Below are 18,500 nucleotides of genomic sequence, written 5' to 3'. Positions count from 1 at the left end.
CCGAGTGGCGTGCAGATGCGCTCAGCCCACCTTCCCGGGCTCCGAGCACATGTGTGTGGTAACCTGCTGCGTCTCCTCTGGCTGCTGTTTGGTGGCGTGTTTGGCCATCCTCGTAACCACAGGGCTGGAAGCCCTCCCTCACTGATGGCAAACAGAAAATGATTAAAACAGCTCCTTTCTTGGAGTGGACATAGCCTTTGCCAGGGTAGGTGGTGGGGCCATCGTAGCCGGGGCTGAGTTTCAGACCCCACACACCTCCTTGGCTGCATGCCTTGGGGCAGTGCACAACCTGGACACCTGTATCTGGCGGCTCTCTCAGCAAGTTCCATTTATTTGGTCAGTGCTAAGATCAGTTCACCCTGATACCTGTCTTGGGGGATGGGTCCTGTGATCATTCCCATTTCACAGATGAGGGCTCTGTCTATGATGGGGTGAGATTGGAACCCAGACTCCAGCTGGCATGGCTGAGTGAGGGTATAAAGACATGAGCCTGGCAGGGAAAGGGCGGGGACCCATCTTGTTAGTGGGCGGACATGGCTGCCTGCACAGGCTCCTGTAGGGCTGGGGTAAGGTGGGGAATCTGATCAGGGCAGGGAGAAGAGGAGTGGGCAATGGAAGCTGCCTCCAGCCACAGCAGACGGCCATGCTGTCCACTCGGCCACGGCTGCCTGGTCTCTGCCATGCCAGGCCCTTGGGGTGGCCCAACTTGCCTCCACCCTCGGATTGGAGAAGAGGCAACTCCTTGCTCAGGAGTCTTTGACTAAAGGGGCTCTGTGCAGGCAGAATTTCTAGAACCGGGTACTTTCCACAGTGACGGCCTCTTGCCGGTTGCCCTGGGCTGCTGTTGATTTCCTAGAATAATCCAAAGAAAAGCAGGGTCATGTGGTGAAACGGGTATGCGCTCAGGGCTTGGGGCAGAATGGGGCGGTCCAGTCTTATCAGGGAATAAACTCTACGACACTAGATTTTTACTCCCTTCTGTGTACCCAAGCGTGGGACAGTGCCTGAAACATAGTAGGTACACAACAAAAATCAATTAAGTTAAAGAAAACATGAAGTCCCAGTGTGTGTCCTTAGGCAAGTTATATAACCATCTGCATCTCAGCTTCCTTGGCAAAGAAATTGGACAGTAACAACACCTTGGGTGCTTGTTGCATTGATTAAATAAAATGACATAAAACAGTAAGAGCTCGATATGATTGTTACTATCATTGTGACCTCTGTTCCCATCAGAATTGAGGAGGTCCCATGAACACTCACCCAGGACGCAACAACCACACATCCAGAGTGCCTGCTGCAGGCCAGGCATTTTCCCGGGTGCTTTAAAACAATAATTCCCTTAAACCTGAAAACAACTCTGTGAGCCAGCTGGGTTTTGTAGTGTTTGTTGTTGTTGTTGTTTTTAACACCCGCTTTACAGAGGAGGCTAAAGGCCACAGCAGTGGTTCTCGTTATAAAATGCAGCTGGCGAGTGTTCCCTTGCTTCTCCCTCTCAAAGAATGGATGTGAGATGGCACAATCTGTTTTCCGAGGGTTTGAAAGAACTCACCTGTTGATCTGTCTGGGACTGAAATTCTTTGTGGGAAAATTTCGCTAGGACAGTTGAGACTATCTCTATCTTCCTTTGTCAGTTTTGGTGAGAGAGGTTAAGTCGCTTGCCCAGGCAACCTGGCTGCCGAGCCTGGGCTTTCAACAATTACATTTCCTGCATGAGGTATGATCACTTTCTATGCATGAGATTTTGGATAAGTCACTTTTTCTCTCTGATCTTAGTAATAGTACGGGGATAGTAATAGCACCTTTCTGGCAGGATTTTCGGAAAGATTAAATGGTTTCAGAAACACCCTTGAGCCTCTGCCCTGGGTGGCCCTGGCCTGTCTCCATCCTGGCCCAGGAAGAGGCCCAACCCAATGCCCAGGGGGTCACTCACTGGCTCTCCAGGTCCTGGACGGTGTCCGGGAGCGGAAGTCCCTGGGTCTCCGGTAGGAAGAACAGTACAACCAGGCTGGAAGCAATGGAGATAACGCCATAGACGAGAGGAGGCAGCAGTGGCAGGGCTTGGCGGCTCATCAGAATCAGGGGACCCATCATACTCCCCAGCCGGCCCACCACCTGCGTAAGGCCATCTGCTGTCAACCTGTGGGTGAAGGGGAGGGCACAGATCCCTGTTACAGCTGCCCCTGTGGCAGGAAGACAGGTTGGCTGGGCCCATGGATGCCAGGAGAAGGAAAGCTGGGCTGAGGAATTGCTCCCCTCAAGGCCTCCTCTAATGCCACCTCTTCCATGGAGCCCACCCAAATTTTCCCATCTAGTGTTTCAGGGGAAGTCTCCAGGGCCTACCTCATTTTCCCTGCTCTTGGGTGCCTTAAGGGCTTCTCCATGCTCCCCCTAGGCCACTGAGCCCCTAGCTCAGACTTTCCATACGATATCAACAAAATCAATACATGTTTGTCCAAACAACACATTTTAAAATGGAGAAACGAGTGAGTGAGTGGTGGAAGGAACAGTGCGCTGAAAGTCTGGAGAGCAGGAGCCAGTCCTTCACCCCGAGCCTCAGTTTACCCAAATATCAAATGTGGAGGTGGCCTAGACTCTAGACCGCTGGTTTCCATTTGTGTTTTGTGATGCCCTTGGGTTCCAAGGAGGTGACTTGGAGCTCTCTGGGGGCAGGGAAGGCATGGCCGGAGGGGAGCTCTTGGTCTCCTTATCTGAGTCCTTATAAGATTCCACCTGGACAGATGGTTCTGTGGCTCACAACGGTGTGAAAACACAGACCCAGATGTCCCTAGGGCTCTGCTGTACTGCTGCCGGCTGGGCCCAGACCCTTTCGGGCAGAAGCTGCCTGGGAGGCCCATTCCCTGGCTGCCAGGCCCTTCTTTGCCCTCCCCACTGCCCTCCCAGGACGGCCCTGCTGCCCCTGGGGCATAGCCTGCAGCCCAGCTTACCGCACCGTGGTTGGGAAGAGTTCAGCCCTGTAGATGAAGAGGCAGGTTAGGCTTATCCCAAAACATCCCTTTCCCAGCACGGCCAAGACCACACGCAGCGTCTGCAGATCTGGGTACACGAAGAGAGTGAGAGTGGGGTTGGCCCCAGAGGGTCCCCAGGGGTTAGTCCATGTGCGGCCATCCACCCTGGGGCAGAGAGGCCGCTGGGCTCCCTACACGTCCCCAGCCCTGCTGGCTTGGTGCCGGGCTGCCAGGGCCAGGGTTGCGGGATGGAGCATAGGAAGTGATATTGTGGAGGTGGCCTGAGGGGCACAGGCAGAAACCAGCCAGGTCTGGGCCTCCTGCAGCTCCTAGGTTCCCAGGATGCTTCTTGCTGTGGAAGAGAGTGTCCTGGAGCCAGCCCACAGCAGCCTCCCTGCTGCCCCCCAGACTGCCCGTGTGGGGATGGCAGAAGCCCCGGCCAGGAGGCAGAGGTCTGGGCCCCTTTCTGGCCGCAGGCCCGGCCTCCCCAGCACGTGGTTCCCAGGAGGCTCCTGCACCGTTGGGAGGGCTCGCCCTTGTTCCTGTCCCCATAGCTGCTCAGGCTCAGAGCTTGGGCTGCTGCCCGCAGGGCCCTGGCCGCCTCTGTCCTCACTCACGCCTTCCCCAGCCAGTGGCGAGGTGCCCTCTCACCTTCCTCCCGGCTCTGCCACCACCGCCGGACATGCGGCCCTGTCCCTGTCCCGTAGTTTCCCACCCTGAGCAATTAAAGGAGACACGCAGAGCGATTCCGGGTCCTCACAGCCTCCCTCATTCAGAAAGAAAACAGAAAGGCCGCTCCTGGGGCCGGGCGAGGGGTAGGGGGATGTGCCCCCACCACGCTGAGAGCAGTGGGGTGGGGGAAGCAAGGCCTGGTCCCCACCCCCCAGCCCACCCACCTCACCTGGCGGCACCAGCATGTTGGCCAGGATGCAGAGGCCGGCTATGAGCTGGAACCCCGCCAGGGTGGTGCGACGGCCCAGGAAACTGAGCAAGGGGACAGTGGTGGCCCGGCCCAGGATGTCCACGGCCCCGAAGAGGACCTGGAGGAGGAAGATGTCACGGCCCAGGCTCTGCAGGTCGAAGACCAGCCCGTAGTAGGAGATCAGTAGAGAGAAGCTGTGGGCAAGGCTGGAAGTCAGGTCCCCGCCGCAGGCACCCGACGGCAAGAACACCTCCCACCAGGAGCTGCCTGGGAGGTCACGGCCCACCCTGGGCTTGTCTTGGCCAGCGGTCCCAGGAGGCTGCTGAACTCAGGACGCAACCCCAGGGTCAGGCTCTTCCAGGAAAGGGCAGGGAGGATGATGCCGCCATCCCTTCACCCCTGGGCTTTGGGTCAGGAGCAGTGCTGGCCTGGGGTGTCGCCTCTCTGGCTCCCTGGCTGGGAGACTTGGCCCTCTCCAGGCTGGGACCAAGCCTGCCCTCTAGGATGTCTGAGCTGCCCCTCACTTCTGGCCTATCACTCTCCGGCTTTGATTCTGATAACCAGTCACACTGTTCCTGTTCCTTTGTCTTGGAAGATGGGAATCATGACAGGACGGGGTCTTTCGGGAGACCCTGGGCTGCACTGCCCAGACCGGTTTCAGGATGGCGAGCCTGTCCCCCAGCCCCTGGGAGTGCTGCCCCTCCTCTGGGGACAGCAGCCTGTGACCGGTTCCTGCGGGCCAGAGGGACCACCCAGAAGAGCCCCAGCTCCCAAGCCCCCAGGTCCAGGCTGGGTCCGGGCTGCGGCTGCATCTCGCCTCCCCCTCCGCCCCGCTTCTCCATCGCAGGGTCTCTGAGCTGCCCCTGACTTCTGACTTAGCCCTCTCTGGCTTTGATTCCGATAACAAGTCCCACTATCCCAGTTCCTTTGTCTTGGAAGATGACAATCATGCCCACTCTCCCGCCCTCCGAGGAGCTGAATTTACAGTATTTAAATTCCCCAGGTTTGGAGATGGGATTTGGATCCACAAGCGGCTGCAAGGTGAAATTCTCCGCCGCGTTTAAAGTCTGTGCCCCTCCCAGCTCAGCCCAGACACGCCTCCCAGCCGGCCCCTCAGGCGTCGCCTCATAGTATCATCCAATAAACATCGGACAACACCAACCCCTAAACCGCAGAGTAAAATTGCAGTTCACGCACAAGCTGCAGTGTTCGATGAAGTTTGTGCGAATGACGCGAGAGTCACTGGGCGGGTGCTCAAAGCGGCCGACACTGGGCCTTGGACAGATAAAGGGGCAGCGATGGGTAACGAGTCAAGGCAAGAAGACCCACAAGGTCACCCGCTTCAAAGTCTCTGATTTGAATAACAAAGCTTGCAGAGCTGGCCCCAGGGAGCACTGAGGAATCCTGGAACGTCTTTTTTTTTAAAAAAAAAAAAAAAAAAAAAGAACTGGCCCCGGGTGTTTGCAGGGAGGGCACTGCTTCTGATTTATCAGAAAAAAATTGAAGTTAAAAAAAAAGGCATGATCTATCTTTGTTCTAAAATGTAGCAAATATTTGCCATCATAACCCGTATGTAGTTGAATATAGCATAAAAGAAACGTTTTCTTCCGCTTTAGTTTTATTTCAAGATAAAAGTCCCAATCAAACCTGGTCCTTGGGTTTTTTTTTTTTTGTCAGGGCCTTGCTCTGTCACCCAGGCTGGAGTGCACTGGCGCAATCTCAGCTCAGTGCAGCCTCTATCTCCTGGGCTCCAGTGATCTTTTTGCCTTGTTTTTTAGATTTTTAGTAGAGATGAGAGGATCTCACTATGTTACCCAGGCTGGTCTTGAACTCCTGGGCTCAAGCGATCCTCCTGCCTCAGCCTCCCAAAGTGCTGGGATTCCAGGCATGAGCCAATGCGTTTGAGTGGTCCTTGCTTTTTAATATGCTCTTTTGGATGTCACCTTCACCACCAACACCACCTTCACCATCACCACCTCCACACCTCCATCACCACCAGCAACGCTGATACCATCACTAACAGCACCACCACCATCCACACCCCCATCACCTTCACCACCAATTTGTTTTAAGGGCGTTTTCCTGGGCCCAGATGCTCTTGGGTCCCAGGTTGGGCTAGGGTCTAGTCATGTGGGACCTGGGATGGGACGGCGCCAGTGGGCCAGGTGCTAGCTCGGCCCGGTTCCAATGCCGGCTCTGTTATCTTGGGCTTGTTCCTTATCCCTGTGGGCTCCACTTTCTCCATCTGTGACATGAGGTTGCGTCAAGGGGCCAGTGAATGGCGTTCACCCTCTAGGAGCGTGGGCCTGCTCTCTGGGAAAGGGCTAAGTCTCTAGCGCTGACCACCAGTGGTCCTCTGCGGACATGGCTGGTCCCCTGGCTCTGGGTACCTTCACTCTACCTCTGTCTTGGGACCTCCCTGGGACCCTGGGACCCCCAGCCTAGACCCGCCTTTCCCTCTGGCTTCCTGCAGATGGTGGCCTCCAGGCCCCCCGTCCCCCCTTCCGCCACTCCCCCCTCCCTGTGCGTTATCCTTCGCTGCCACGGCCAGGACTCCTGCCTCCTGAGGCTGCCTGCGTCCTGTCCAGCTAGAAATGCACCTGCCGAGGTCTGCAGGTGCTTTTTGACCCGGACACCCCACCTCCTGCCTGTCCCAGCCCTGCCTTGGGGCGGGCTGCCAGGAAGGCGTACCTCGTCACCAGTATGGGGCAGCTCCTCCTGCGGAGCACGGGCACGCGGAACAAGTCCAGCCCTGACTGTGGCTCCTTGGCAGAGGCCACCTCCTCCTCCATGCTGGACATCAGCACCTTCCGGGGAGAATGGGGGTACCGTGAATGGTAGGGCAGTGGCCCCGCCCCACCCCCATGCCAGAGAACAGTGACCAAGTGGCCAGAGTGACAGGGGAGCCTGTCCTGGGCCTCGGAAACCGGATCCCCAGGGGACGCAGCCGGGAGAGGGCAGAAAAGGTTCTCTCCAGGTCCGGCTCTTCCGCAGCTTTAGCCCGGCTCTGGCCTTCTCAGCTCTCGCTTGCCTCCTTCTGGAAGCCTCCCCTGAGCCTCCCGCCCCATCTTCACTCTAATCTCTGGCAGAACCTGCTTCCTCAAAACAGCTGCCTTCAAATAAGCATTCTGTTTCCCAAGACACATGGAGACGCCCCATGAGGTGGGTGTGTGCCCCGCATGGTTGGAGGTGGTGGGTGATGGAGGTGTCGGTGTGGGTGCCGTTGGTGATGACGGTGCTGTGACTGATGGTGGCAATGGTGGTGAAGGCGGTGGAGATGTTCTGCAGAGACAGTGGCTATGGGGTTAGTGATGGTGGTGATGGTGTGATGGTGGTGAAGGTGACGGGGGTGTGGACGGTGGTGGTGCTGGTGGTGATAGTATTGGCATTGGTGGTGGTGATGGAGGTGTGGAGGTGGTGATGGTGTGATGGTGGTGAAGGTGACGGGGGTGTGGACGGGGGTGGTGCTGGTGGTATGGCATTGCCGATACCATCACCAATGAAGGTTAAGTGAAGGTGAGGGAGGCGTGGAAGTGGTGATGGGGTGTTGGTGGTGTCTGTGGGGATGCTGGGGGTGGTGCTTGTGGCTGTGGAGTGAGTGTGGCACTGGAGTGGGTGGTGCTGATGTTAGAGGCCACATGGATGATCCATCAGCGGATAATTCCTGTCCCAGGTCAAGTCTTGCAAACAGCAGCATCTCACCTCTATGGTCAGGTTCTTGGCTTCCTCGTGGCCATTTATCCTGGCCACCTTTTTGAGTTCCTGAAGCGCTTGGTCTGGCTTGCCCTTAATAATCAGCCACCGGGCGGATTCTGGCAGCCACCTGTAACGAGGCAGGTGTACAGCTGGGAGTGCACACTGGGCTCTCCCCGGGGTGGGGTGGAAAGGGGCCGTGGTATAGACCCTCCAGCTGAGATGAGTGACGAGGCAGATGCTTCTGTACCGCAGCTGCCCAGCCCGGAGCCTGGCAGTCCCCGAAGGTTTCAGAATAAAGCTGAGGGCCAGTGCCTGGCCACCCACCTTCCCGAGTGAGCCACCTTCATCTGGCGCAACTGGCTGCCAGGAGCCTGCCCACCTGAGCCCTGCACACAGCCAGGGCACAGGCGGCCCTCGAGCTAGCCGCTTCACCAGTGATTCTGGGTCCATTTCTAGGATAGAACGGTCACTTGGTGCTGGGTTTTTTATTGTTGTTGTTTTTGTTTTTTTTTTTTTTTGTTTTTGTTTTTGAGACAGAACCTTGCTCTGACACCCAGGCTGGAGTGCAGTGGCATGATCTCAGCTCATTGCAACCTCCGCCTCCTGGGTTCAAGCAATTCTCCTGCTTCAGCCTCTTGAGTAACTGGGACTACAGGCACGTGCCACCATGCCTGGTTAATTTTTTATCTTTTTAATAGAGGTGGGGTTTCATCATGTTAGCCAGGATGGTCTCTATCTCCTGACCTCATGATCTGCCCACCTCGGCCTCCTAAAGTGCTGGGATTACAGGCATGAGCCACTGTGCCTGGCCTGTTTTTTTTTTTTTTTTTTTTTTTTTTTTTAAAGCACGTTTAAACATCCTCAGGCAGGACCAGGTGATTTTATAAAACCAGTCTGCTTCTCCCTAACCTCAGGGGTAGATGGGCCAGGAGAAGCATTTTCCTGGTGGAAGGCACATCTGCCCCGCCCACTGGCTCTCAGCCCTGTTTGCAGGGAAGCTAAGGAGGACTTCTGCAGGCAGTTTGCCATAGAGGTGAAGAGTTAGCCTGCCTGAGTTCAAATCCTGCCTCTGGCATTCACCAGCTGTGCGTAACTTTGAGTGAGTGACTTCACCTTTCTGGGCCTCAGTGCTTCATTTGAACATGGCAGTAATCACACCATCTTCCTTATTAGAAGCTGTTCATAGGCACATGGTGTGATGAACTGCACCTGGTGCCCTCCTGATCCGTGCGGTGGGAATGGCCTGATTACTGTGCTCATGTGATGACCTTCCTCCTCACGTATCGATCTGTGTGTGGGACGTAGGCTGTGTGGGGTCAGTGGCTTTGGTCTGTTTTGTACACTTGTGTGTCTCCAGCACCTCTGCCCCTGTCTGTGTCTCCTTCCTCAGTGCTAACCCAAGGAGGGCTTTCCAGACCTGGGATTTTTGCAGCCCCTAAAATTATAATGGCAACGATCTATTTTCATATCCAACGTTGGTCCCCACTTCGTGTAAGGAGTGAAGCTGGTGGGTGGGGGCTGGTGCAAGCGTTGGGGAAGGATGATGCCCACAGCCTCAGCACAGGGGAGGCGGCGGTGGGTCCTGGGGACCACGAGAGCGGGCTTCCACTGTGGCCAAAGTTCTACCCAGTGCCCGCATCTTCCAGTTTTTCCAAGGAAGGTAAAAATACTGCTTTTGTTTAAAAAAAAAAATCTTCTGATTCTTAAATGTTAGCAACTAGTTGTGTGTGTGTGTGTGTGTGTGTGTATAATTTTTTTTTTTGAGATGGGTTTTGCTCTTGTTGCCCAGTCTGGACTGCAATGGCTCAATCAGCTCACTGCAAGCTCTACCTCCTGGCTTCAAACAATTCTCCTGCCTCAGCCTTCTGAGTAGCCGGGACTACAGGCACGCACCACCGTATCCAGCTGATTTTCTATTTTTAATAGAGATGGGGTTTTTCCATGCTGGTGAGTCTGGTCTCAAGCTACCAGCCTCAGGTGATCCACCCACATCAGCCTCCCAAAGTGGTGGGATTACAGGCGTGAGCCACCGCGCCTGGCACAAATATATTTTTAAAATCACCATTTGAGCCAATGCTGTGCCAGCCCATTATCACCTGTCTGGGCTGGACGGGAGCCATGGACGTTGGGTTGCAACGCTCAGCCTAGAACTGTGAATCTCGTGTCTCTCCCCAGTGAGGGCCCCGCTCATGCCACTGCCCTTCTGTGGCCCTCCACGGCTCTGAACCTGCCACCAGCCAGGGAGGTGAAAGTGAGGGGACCCCTCCCACACCCTGGGTCTCCTAAGGAAAGGTCCCACATTGTACTGACCAGGATATCAGGAAGATGGCAAAGAAGGGCACTGATACTGCCAGCTGGAGGGTCTCCCAGTCCTGCAGGGCGAAGGCCACGCCACCCAGGGCTGCCTGGCCTGCGCTGAAGAAGCATGCCAACACGGTCATGGTGACCGCCCTCCTGCCAGTCGTGGTCCACTCCACCGCTGAAGGATGCAGACAGTGCAGGTGAGGCCTCCCGGGCGGCCCGAGCCCCATTCTCTCCTGCTGCCCACCTGCCCGCCCCGCCCCGCCCCTCCCCTACAGCAGGAGTGTGCTGAGCTGGAGTCTCACTCAGTACTAGTGTGCTCAGGAAGATGCCGGCAATCCCAAAAGCGGTCACGAACCGCAGGCTGCAGTAGATGAGGAACGTTGGGGCGAAGATGGTGCCGGTGCCCGCCACGGCTGTCTGCAGGCAGGACCAGCTCAGCATCGGCTTCCGCCCAAGCCTGTCACAGGAGAGAAGCATGCAGGGCTGGAAAGGGGCCCCTGAGGAGGCGGGTATGTGGGCAGGTGCCTGCCTTCTGGGAGTTCAGCAAAGCTGGGGGATCTCCTGCAGACAGCTCCTCCTTCTTGGAAGGTTTAGGGGCACACTCAGAGTGCTTTTGTTATAAAAGTGGCAGGTGGCCTGCCACAGGAGGGGGCAGTTTGGCCTCATGTTTAAGAAAGGGGTTTGGGGCCGGGCACAGTAGCTCATGCCTGTAATCCCAGCACTTTGGGAGGCTGAGGCTAGAGGATCACTTGGGGCCAGGAGTTCAAGACCAGCCTGTGCAACATAGTGAGAGCTCAGTCTCTACAAAATAAATAAATAAAATAGCCAGGCGTCTGTGGTCCCAGCTACTTGGGAGGCTGAGGGAGAGGATGGCTTGAGCCCAGGAGTTCGAGGCTGCAGTGAGGTATGATCACTGGACAACAGAATGAGACTCTGTCTCTAATAAATACATTAAAAAGGCACTTCCTGCCCTTACTGGGTGACCCCGGGTGGGTGACTCGACATCTCTGAGCCTCAGTTTCCCCATCTGTCACACAAGGGCATCCACAAGGACATGCCTCATAGGGCTGCTATCAGAATCAAGACACTGGGAAGGGTCCGGGGAGTGGGGAGGCGGAGACCTGGCCAGCTGCTGCTCCCCGCTGCACTGTGAAGGGGAGCTCTCAGGGAGTGCGCAGAACCCTCCGCCCTGCCTGAACGCTCTGGGCCGCCGTGGCCTCCAGGCCAGCTGAGCCTGAACCGCAGACCACGTTTAGCTCCGCTCAGGCCAGCCGGTGCTGCTCAGAACAGAGGCGCGAGGCAGACCTTGTCCGCCCCTGTCTGAGCTGCACCCAGGAGCAAGGACACTCGCTTCATCCTCACGACAACTGCACAGTGAGCTCCCCACTGCTGGGGAGAAACTGAGGCTCAGAGAAGGGAAGAGATCCACCTTCTAAGACAAGGCTGGGATTCAGACCCAGGTAGTCAGACCCCCACGCTGCTGCTGGGAGGGTGGAGCAGGAGGGAGCGGGAAGGCAGTCCTCTATTCGAGAAATAATGACTGCTTGTCTGCCACGGTGCCGAGGTGGGCTCTGGGGCACAGTCCCCGGGTCCCTGTGTGTCCGTGGGGACTTGGACAATCAGCAAGCCTTGAGCCAGCTGGGCATGGTCAGAGCCAGGCACTGTGATGAGGGAGCAAGGTGAGGTGGGACTGTCATGTCTGGGGCAGGCAGGAGTCTCTGGCTCCGTGGCCTGGGAAGGCCTCCGCAAGGAAGTGCACTGAGCTGCGGCCCGAGTGTGGGCACCAGGCAGCGTGGGCAGGAGGTTCTGGGTGAAGTGCAGTCACTGAGGCGCTCTGCAGCCGGGTGAGGGGCTCCAGGAGGAGGCCGGTGGAGCTGGGGGTGGGGAGAAGTCCAGCGCAGGGCAGGAGGTGGGCAGGAAGGGACTGTCCTCAGTGCAGCGGGGCCCTCAGAGGACTTCAAGCCAGGTTTTATCCACCAGATCAACCTCCAAGATTTTGCAAAGTCACTAGTGCTGTGGCAGCGTGGACGGCCACTGCAGAGGACACCCGCGAGAGGCCGAAGCCCGCCTGGTGAGAGGAGATGGAGGCTCCGGCAACGGGACGCTGTGACGGAGAAGAGCATGGGCTGAGTGTGGGGTGAGGAAAGGGGGTCAGGGGACAACGCAGGGTCCACAGGGCGGGGACTGTGCTCTCGATGGAGGCTGCTGGGGGAGCGGTGGGTGGTAAGGAATCAGCAGCTCAGCTTTCAGAACAGGAAGAAAGGGAGGAGGGGCAGCGGGAGGAGGGGGAGCAGGAGGAGGGGCAGTGGGAGGAAGGGGAGCAGGAGGAGGGGGAGCAGGAAGAGGGGCAGCGGGAGGAGGGGGAGCAGGAGGAGGGGCAGTGGGAGGAAGGAGAGCAGGAGGGGGGAGCAGGAGGAGGGGCAGTGGGAGGAAGGGGAGCAGGAGGGGGGCAGTGGGAGGAGGGGCAGCGGGAGGAGGGGGAGCAGGAGGGGGGCAGTGGGAGGAAGGGGAGCAGGAGGAGGGGGAGCAGGAGGAGGGGCAGTGGGAGGAAGGGGAGCAGGAGGAGGGGGAGCAGGAGGAGGGGCAGTGGGAGGAAGGGGAGCAGGAGGGGGGCAGTGGGAGGAGGGGCAGCGGGAGGAGGGGGAGCAGGAGCGGGGGCAGTGGGAGGAGGGTAAGTGGGAACAGCTTCCTGGGAGGTGGAAGGAAAACCAGGAGTGAGGATGTTCTGGAAGCCAAGAGAAGAAAGTATGTCGAAGCGACGCTTCTTCCCGCCAGCAGGCCTGAGCTTCAGGGTCGCCTGGTGTGAGACATTTCCAGTCCTGCTGGCCGGCCCTGGTATGCCCTTCACCTGTGCCCTGTTCCCCTACTAGTCCCAGCTTCATGTTCCGAAGTAACCTATATCCTGGGCCCCACTTGGCTCCAAGAGGGATGCGAGCAGGAACTTGTCCCTGCCCTCCCTACTGCCCCATCCCCCATCTCTCCCGGAGGCATCCCTTGCACCTAGCCAGTGTTTGGCCCACACGAGGCTTTCGGGAAGGCCTTGAGACCTGGGGACAAAGGACAGAGGCAGAGGATGGGGAGCCAGGACGGCTCTGTAGCACAGGGTCCCATACAGCCACGTGGAGGAGGCCTGTAACCATGTGGCCTGTAACCTCCGGGAAGAGGGAGGAGTGGCGGGGTGGCCTCCCTGTGAGGGGAACCAGGCCAAGGTCTGGAGGGCCTTGCTGAGGTGGGGACCCGGAACAGCCTGTGGGTTGGGGAGAGGATGGCCAGAGGAGGGAAGAAACAGAGGTGGCAGAAGGGGAAGTGGAGGCGGGGATGGGCTGTTGGTTTGACATTTCTGAACCTTCTACCCCCCACTCTGTTTTGAGGGAATTGGGGGCTGGGATGAGCAGAGGCACTCACCGGTGGGAGAGGAGCCCCCAGAGGAAGGAGCCCACCAGGATTCCAGACATGAAGATGGACTGACTCAGAGGCTTCAGGCCCTGCGAGCCACACACCAGGTCCCACTGCAAGAGGAGGCGACAGCGGCTCAGCTCGGGGCGTGGAATCGCAGGGCTGGGCGCAGCTGAGGGGCCAGCCACACATGCCGGCCACCCTGGACTCCCACTGCCAGGTCACAGAGGTAGAAGGGGCCTGCTGGCCACGGGACTGCAATGCCCCCTGGGAAGCCCGGCTGCAGGACAGAATGTGACCGGGCTCTGCGTCTGGCAGCTTTGTGGAGGCCACACTACGGGTCCAGCCACGCAGTCATGCAGAAGGCAGACTCTTAACGGGCAGCAGGGCCTTGAAGGGGCAGAAGTGGCAGGAAAATGAACAATTTATTGGTAAAAAGAAGTATGGCAGCAGCATGTGCTCCGTCCGGCAGTAGCTGGCAGTGGTGGCAGTGGGGTGGCAGGTAAGGTGGGCAGGGGCAGGGATCAGCTGGCAGAGGTGAGCCCACAGGCTTGGCTTCCACCTCTGCTGAGAGCTGGCTGGGTGGACATCAGGGAGCCACTGCCCAGCTGGGCTATCTTCTCTAGAGGTGGGGCCATGAGCTGGCCCTCTTGGTGGTGAGGTTGACTGGAGAGAGCTCCGTACCGTTCACTGTATTATTATTATTATTATTATTTTTTTTGGAGATGGAGTCGCTCTCTCACCCAGGCTGGAGTGCAGTGGCTCGATCTTGGCTAGCAGCAACTTCTGCTCCCAAGTTCAAGCAATTCTCCTGCCTCAGTCTCCCATGTAACTGGCTACAGGCGTGCACCACCACGCCCAGCTAATTTTTATATTTTTAGTAGAGATGGGGTTTCACCATATTGGCCAGGCTGGTCTTGAACTCCTGACCTCGTGATCCACCTGCCTCGGCCTCCCAAAGTGCTGGGATTACAGGCGTGAGCCACCACATCCCAAGACTGGTCACCCATTGCCTGAACACCCCACACCTGCCCCCAAGTCCATCTACCACTGAGGTCCGACAGCTCCCCCTACCTCTCTCTTTCCCCCTCCCACCGGAGCAACTGCAGTAGCCTCCAGTGGTGGGGGGTCCATCCCCCCACAGAGCTTCTCTGCCCTGCAAAGTGACCTCTTGAAAATGCAAGTCAGACCAAATCACTTCCGTGCTCCAAACCCTCCAATGAGGATGATGAGGATGAGGTTCCTTTGCATTTAAAAGAAAATCCCAGGCACAGTGGCTCACGCCTGTAATCCCAGCACTTTGGGAGGCTGAGGCGGGTGGGTCACCTGAGATCAGGAGTTCGAGACCAGACTGACCACATGATGAAACCCCTTCTCTACCAAAAATACAAAAATTAGCTGGGCGTGGTGGTGCACCCCTGTAGTCCCAGCTATTTGGGAGGCTGAAGCCAGAGAATTGCTTGAACCCAGGAGGCGGAGGTTGCAGTGAGCTGAGATTGTGCCATTGCACTCCATCCTGGGCAATAGAGCAAAACTCAGTCTCAAAACACACACAAAAAATTAGCTGGGCATGGTGGTGTACCCCTGTAGTCCCAGCTACTGGGGAGGCTGAGCCAGGAGGATCATTTGAGCCCAGAAGTTAGAAGCTGCAGTCAGTCATATTTCACCACTGAACTCCAGCCTGGGTGACAGAACGAGACTTTCAAAAAAAAAAAGAAAAAGAAAATCGCAGCTCCAAAGCATGCTCCCACGTCCGCTTCTGCCCCCTCAGCACCTGTGCCCAGCTACACTGGGCCTTGTTCTGCTCCTTCAAATCCCAGACATGCTTCTCTGCATGACCTTTGCTCTGTGGGGCTCCTGACCTTCACAGACTCCTGCTCTCACCATCCAAGTCTCATTGTCAATGCAGCCTCTTTGGAAAGGCCCATCCCCCACCACCTGCCTGAAGGAGGCGGCCCCTCCTCACCCCTTGCAACCTTGCTTTTGTCCCTCATGCTCACTGATGGGGACAAAGGGGAGCAGGCAGCAGGGATTAGTTCACGGTTGGGGCCAGCCCAGGTGAGGCCGATGAGGGTCCAGGTGCCAGCATTCAGAGGCGCCCGCCCACGTGCCCCCTGCACCTTCAGGAGCCCGGGCTGACCTGGTCTGTAGACTGATCCCTGCCGCCTACTCCCCTGTGTGTGGCTGACAAGGGGCTGAGAGGCTCAAGAGTGAGCGGGGCTGGGGAGGCAGGTCCCTCCCAGAACGGGACCTTTGAGTCCAACCCACTGTGATCCATGGCCCTGACCTCCACGGTGCCGGACTCGAGTGGCTCTGGGGGAGGCCCTACCTTCATCACGATGGTGGACGTGAAGGTGCTGCGGTCGTAGACCCAGCCGTCCACACACGGCTCCGTGTCGGCCTCGCTCCAGCTGGAGGCCGTGGCGTTGGGGTCCAAGAGCTGCCACTGTGGCTGGTGGAAGCGGCGGCACTGGTGGGGCTCCCAGTTGGGGCCCGGCGGGATGGAGATGGTCAGAAGGGCATCAGGGGTCATGTTTGCAGGGACCACAGAGCCATTGTCCAGCCATTGTGTCCAGCATCGGTGGCCTGGGACAGCGGCGGAGAAGTTCTCTAGGAGCATTTGGAAGGATATCATGAAGCAGGGGAGGATGAAGGTGAGCAGCAGCAGGTTCTGGAAGAGGCCGGCACCTCCGGCTTGCTCTATGAGCTCCGAGAACGCCATGGACGGAGCTGCCTCTGGGACGAACGCGCTGCTGACCTAACTGCTGTTTGGAAGCGACTGCAGCCACAGGATCCAGGGCCACCAAGCCTGGATCTGCCCTCCTGCCCCTCGGCGGGGACGGGGGCGGACACTGTCCGCTAACCGGTTGTGTCAGTCCCGAGCAGCCCTGCGATGCCTCGGGGAAACTCCTCCTCATCCCGTTTCCAGGAGTAACTTCGAATGCCCCAGTGCTCTTTGGAGGGGTGACAGGGACAAAGGTCGAGGTGCCCGGGCTGCTGGGGGCATCTGAGCTGCCCACCAAGTCAGGACCAGGGAGGGCTGAGCCTCCTCCTGAGTTTTCCAGCACCAAAAGTGAGAGCCAGGAAGATTCTATTGAAAAAGACAGGGTGCTTTGATGTTACTGAATGACAGTTGTGGAAGAAATATCAATGGGGCTGGTGCCTCACTGAGTCGGTTAAAGTTTAATCTCAGTGTGGGCTTCTGAGTGAGGGGGGCAGTTCACGTCTCAGGACCGAAGCCTCCGCCACTCCCCGCCGGCCAGCTGATCTCATTCTTAAATCTTTAGAACCTTCTACGCAAGGCCCTTTAAATCAGGAAACGGTCGGCCTACACTTCATCCCTCCTGAGAGTCGTTCAAGGATCTGAGGCCAGATGTGGGGCCTGGGAAGGGCCTTCCCTAGCTGGGAGATGGTGCGGGTGGGTGTGGGGGAGGACGTGGGGTGGGCACGAGCTGGCAGGAGGGCCCGAGCCTGTGCTCTTTTCTTTCCTGATTCGAACCTCCTACCAGGCAGTGCCGGGGAGACCAGCTTGCAGACTCACTATTTCGGGAAGCTTCTATTCCGAGGTTTTGGGTTGCCATTATTAGACAGTAAGCTCCCCCAGTGGAAACCATGGCTACCATTTCCTGGCATCTCTTTGAAGCCCCTCGTGGGCCCGGAGCTGAGCAGGTGGGCAGTTGGGGAAGTGAGCAGAATCACGATGCTGTGACCCAGCATCTGAGGCCAGCCCTGCTTCCAGGCTCCGGGCGAGGTGGGGTGAAGCCAGCCCTACCCCGTGGCTGCACCCCTTCCTTCCCTCCTTATGGCAGCCCAGGAGGAAATGGTGCAATTCCCTCAAACAAGGAAACTGAGGCTCAGAGAGGGCCGGCAGCTTGCCCGAGGTCACGCGCTACAGTCCCGATCGGAGCCAGACGCCGCGGCCTGAGTGTTCTCCGATGCCCCTGGGCAGCAGTGGTGCAGCCTTCAGCCTGTCATGGATCAAATCCCGGCTAAAAGCTAGAATTCAGGATTTGGGTCAGAATGAGGGCCAGCCCGAAGTCACCTCCCAGAGTGTGAAAGGGAAGCGGCTGAGTCAGTTCCGGAGAGCAGGCTGAGGAATGCTGGAAGTGTGGGTGAGGTGTGGGCAGGTGTCCGGACCCTGAACTTCCAGGAACCCCCCCGAGGGCTTGGGGAACTCGGCCAGGATGGAGGCCAGCCAGGACGCCGGATTCTAGGCCTGAGCTTCAAAGCTGAGGCTCCTTCGTTCCTCAGCCTCTCTAGGCAGGAAATCATTATGAATTTTTAACTAGCAGAAAGAGAGGGACTGGGGAGGTGGCGAACAGGAGGCTGCTGGAGAGGGGCTCATTGGATAGACCCCCAGTCCAAAGCAACCCAAAGGCCAAATCTTATGTGCAAAGAATTGCTCCCCATTCCTGGTTTGAGCAAGCACCGTGCTGTCCGGGGCGGGCTGGCCCCGAGGTGTGGTGGCCTTCCCTCTCTGGCTCCTGGTTTCTGGCCTGCGGAGTGAAGCGTGGTGTTATTGGGGTTTGCAGACCCTCGCATGTGGCAGAAGCCGTGGGTACTGGCTAGAACACGGTTTCTCAAGCCTCTGCTGCAGGGTGGGCTGGGCCCAGTAGTGTACGGTTTAAAGTAAGTCCCCAGCTGATTGCGTCATACCGGTCCCCGGCCTTGCTTTGAAAATCTCTGGGCTGGAGGTGGCTGCCGGAATCCAGGGTGTCCAGGAAGCACTTCCATTCCTTCTCCTTCCTCCGTCCATCTGCTTTCACGTTTTTTCTTCTTCCCTGCCCTTTGCTGGTCATGGACACCCCTAGGCTTTGCTTACAGCAGAAGGTCAAACCTCCTGGACCTGCCAGAAGGCTCCCGGAATCTCCAGCTGACTTTCCGCTTCCAGGCCAAGGGACTTTTCATTTCTATTTTCTGTTTTTCTGGGGCTGCTAGGGCAGGGCTTGGTGCAGCTGCTCTGCCACCTGGTGGTCACACCTGGCACTGTAGCCTTTCGCAAAGGGCACATCTTGCCCAGGTGCCCATCCCTCCAGGGTCCTCAGGCAGGGGTGGGGAGAGAAGGGTTTGGGGAGGAAGGCAGGTAGCCCCAGATTATAGTTGTCAAGCCCTCCGGAGTGTCTCATTAAAGTGATTTGTGTAAAATAAACCCCTGTTACTCGTGGAACTAGAATTGCCATTGGAGTTGACCTTCCTAGCCAAGGGTGCCCATCAAT

General features: G+C 57.6%; 1 protein-coding gene across 2 annotated transcripts; it reads right to left on the bottom strand.

Moving 5' to 3' along the window:
- Positions 1 to 311: 311 nt before the first annotated feature.
- Positions 312 to 16,776, bottom strand: SLC22A11 (solute carrier family 22 member 11). 2 transcript variants are annotated; one of them, XM_003937661.4, is made up of 10 exons: positions 15,614 to 16,772; positions 13,294 to 13,397; positions 10,191 to 10,345; positions 9,895 to 10,063; positions 7,591 to 7,711; positions 6,580 to 6,695; positions 3,868 to 4,082; positions 2,946 to 3,054; positions 1,931 to 2,137; positions 312 to 852 (listed from the first exon to the last, which is right to left on the bottom strand). In XM_003937661.4, the coding sequence occupies exons 1-10, from the start codon at positions 16,004 to 16,006 to the stop codon at positions 789 to 791; spliced, it is 1,653 nt and encodes a 550-aa protein (XP_003937710.2). In that variant the 5' UTR covers positions 16,007 to 16,772; the 3' UTR covers positions 312 to 788. The 2 variants fall into 2 exon arrangements, 1 of the variants encoding a protein (XP_003937710.2); XR_012518194.1 differs by lacking the exon at positions 312 to 852 and having other exon boundaries at positions 2,066 to 2,137; positions 3,863 to 4,082; positions 15,614 to 16,776.
- Between the last annotated feature and the right edge of the window lie 1,724 nt (positions 16,777 to 18,500).

Source organism: Saimiri boliviensis, chromosome 6, assembly GCF_048565385.1.
Source record: "Saimiri boliviensis isolate mSaiBol1 chromosome 6, mSaiBol1.pri, whole genome shotgun sequence".
Lineage (NCBI taxonomy): Eukaryota > Metazoa > Chordata > Mammalia > Primates > Cebidae > Saimiri > Saimiri boliviensis.
The sequence above is the reverse complement of the archived record's forward strand: the minus strand, read 5'-3'. Positions and strand labels throughout refer to the sequence as shown.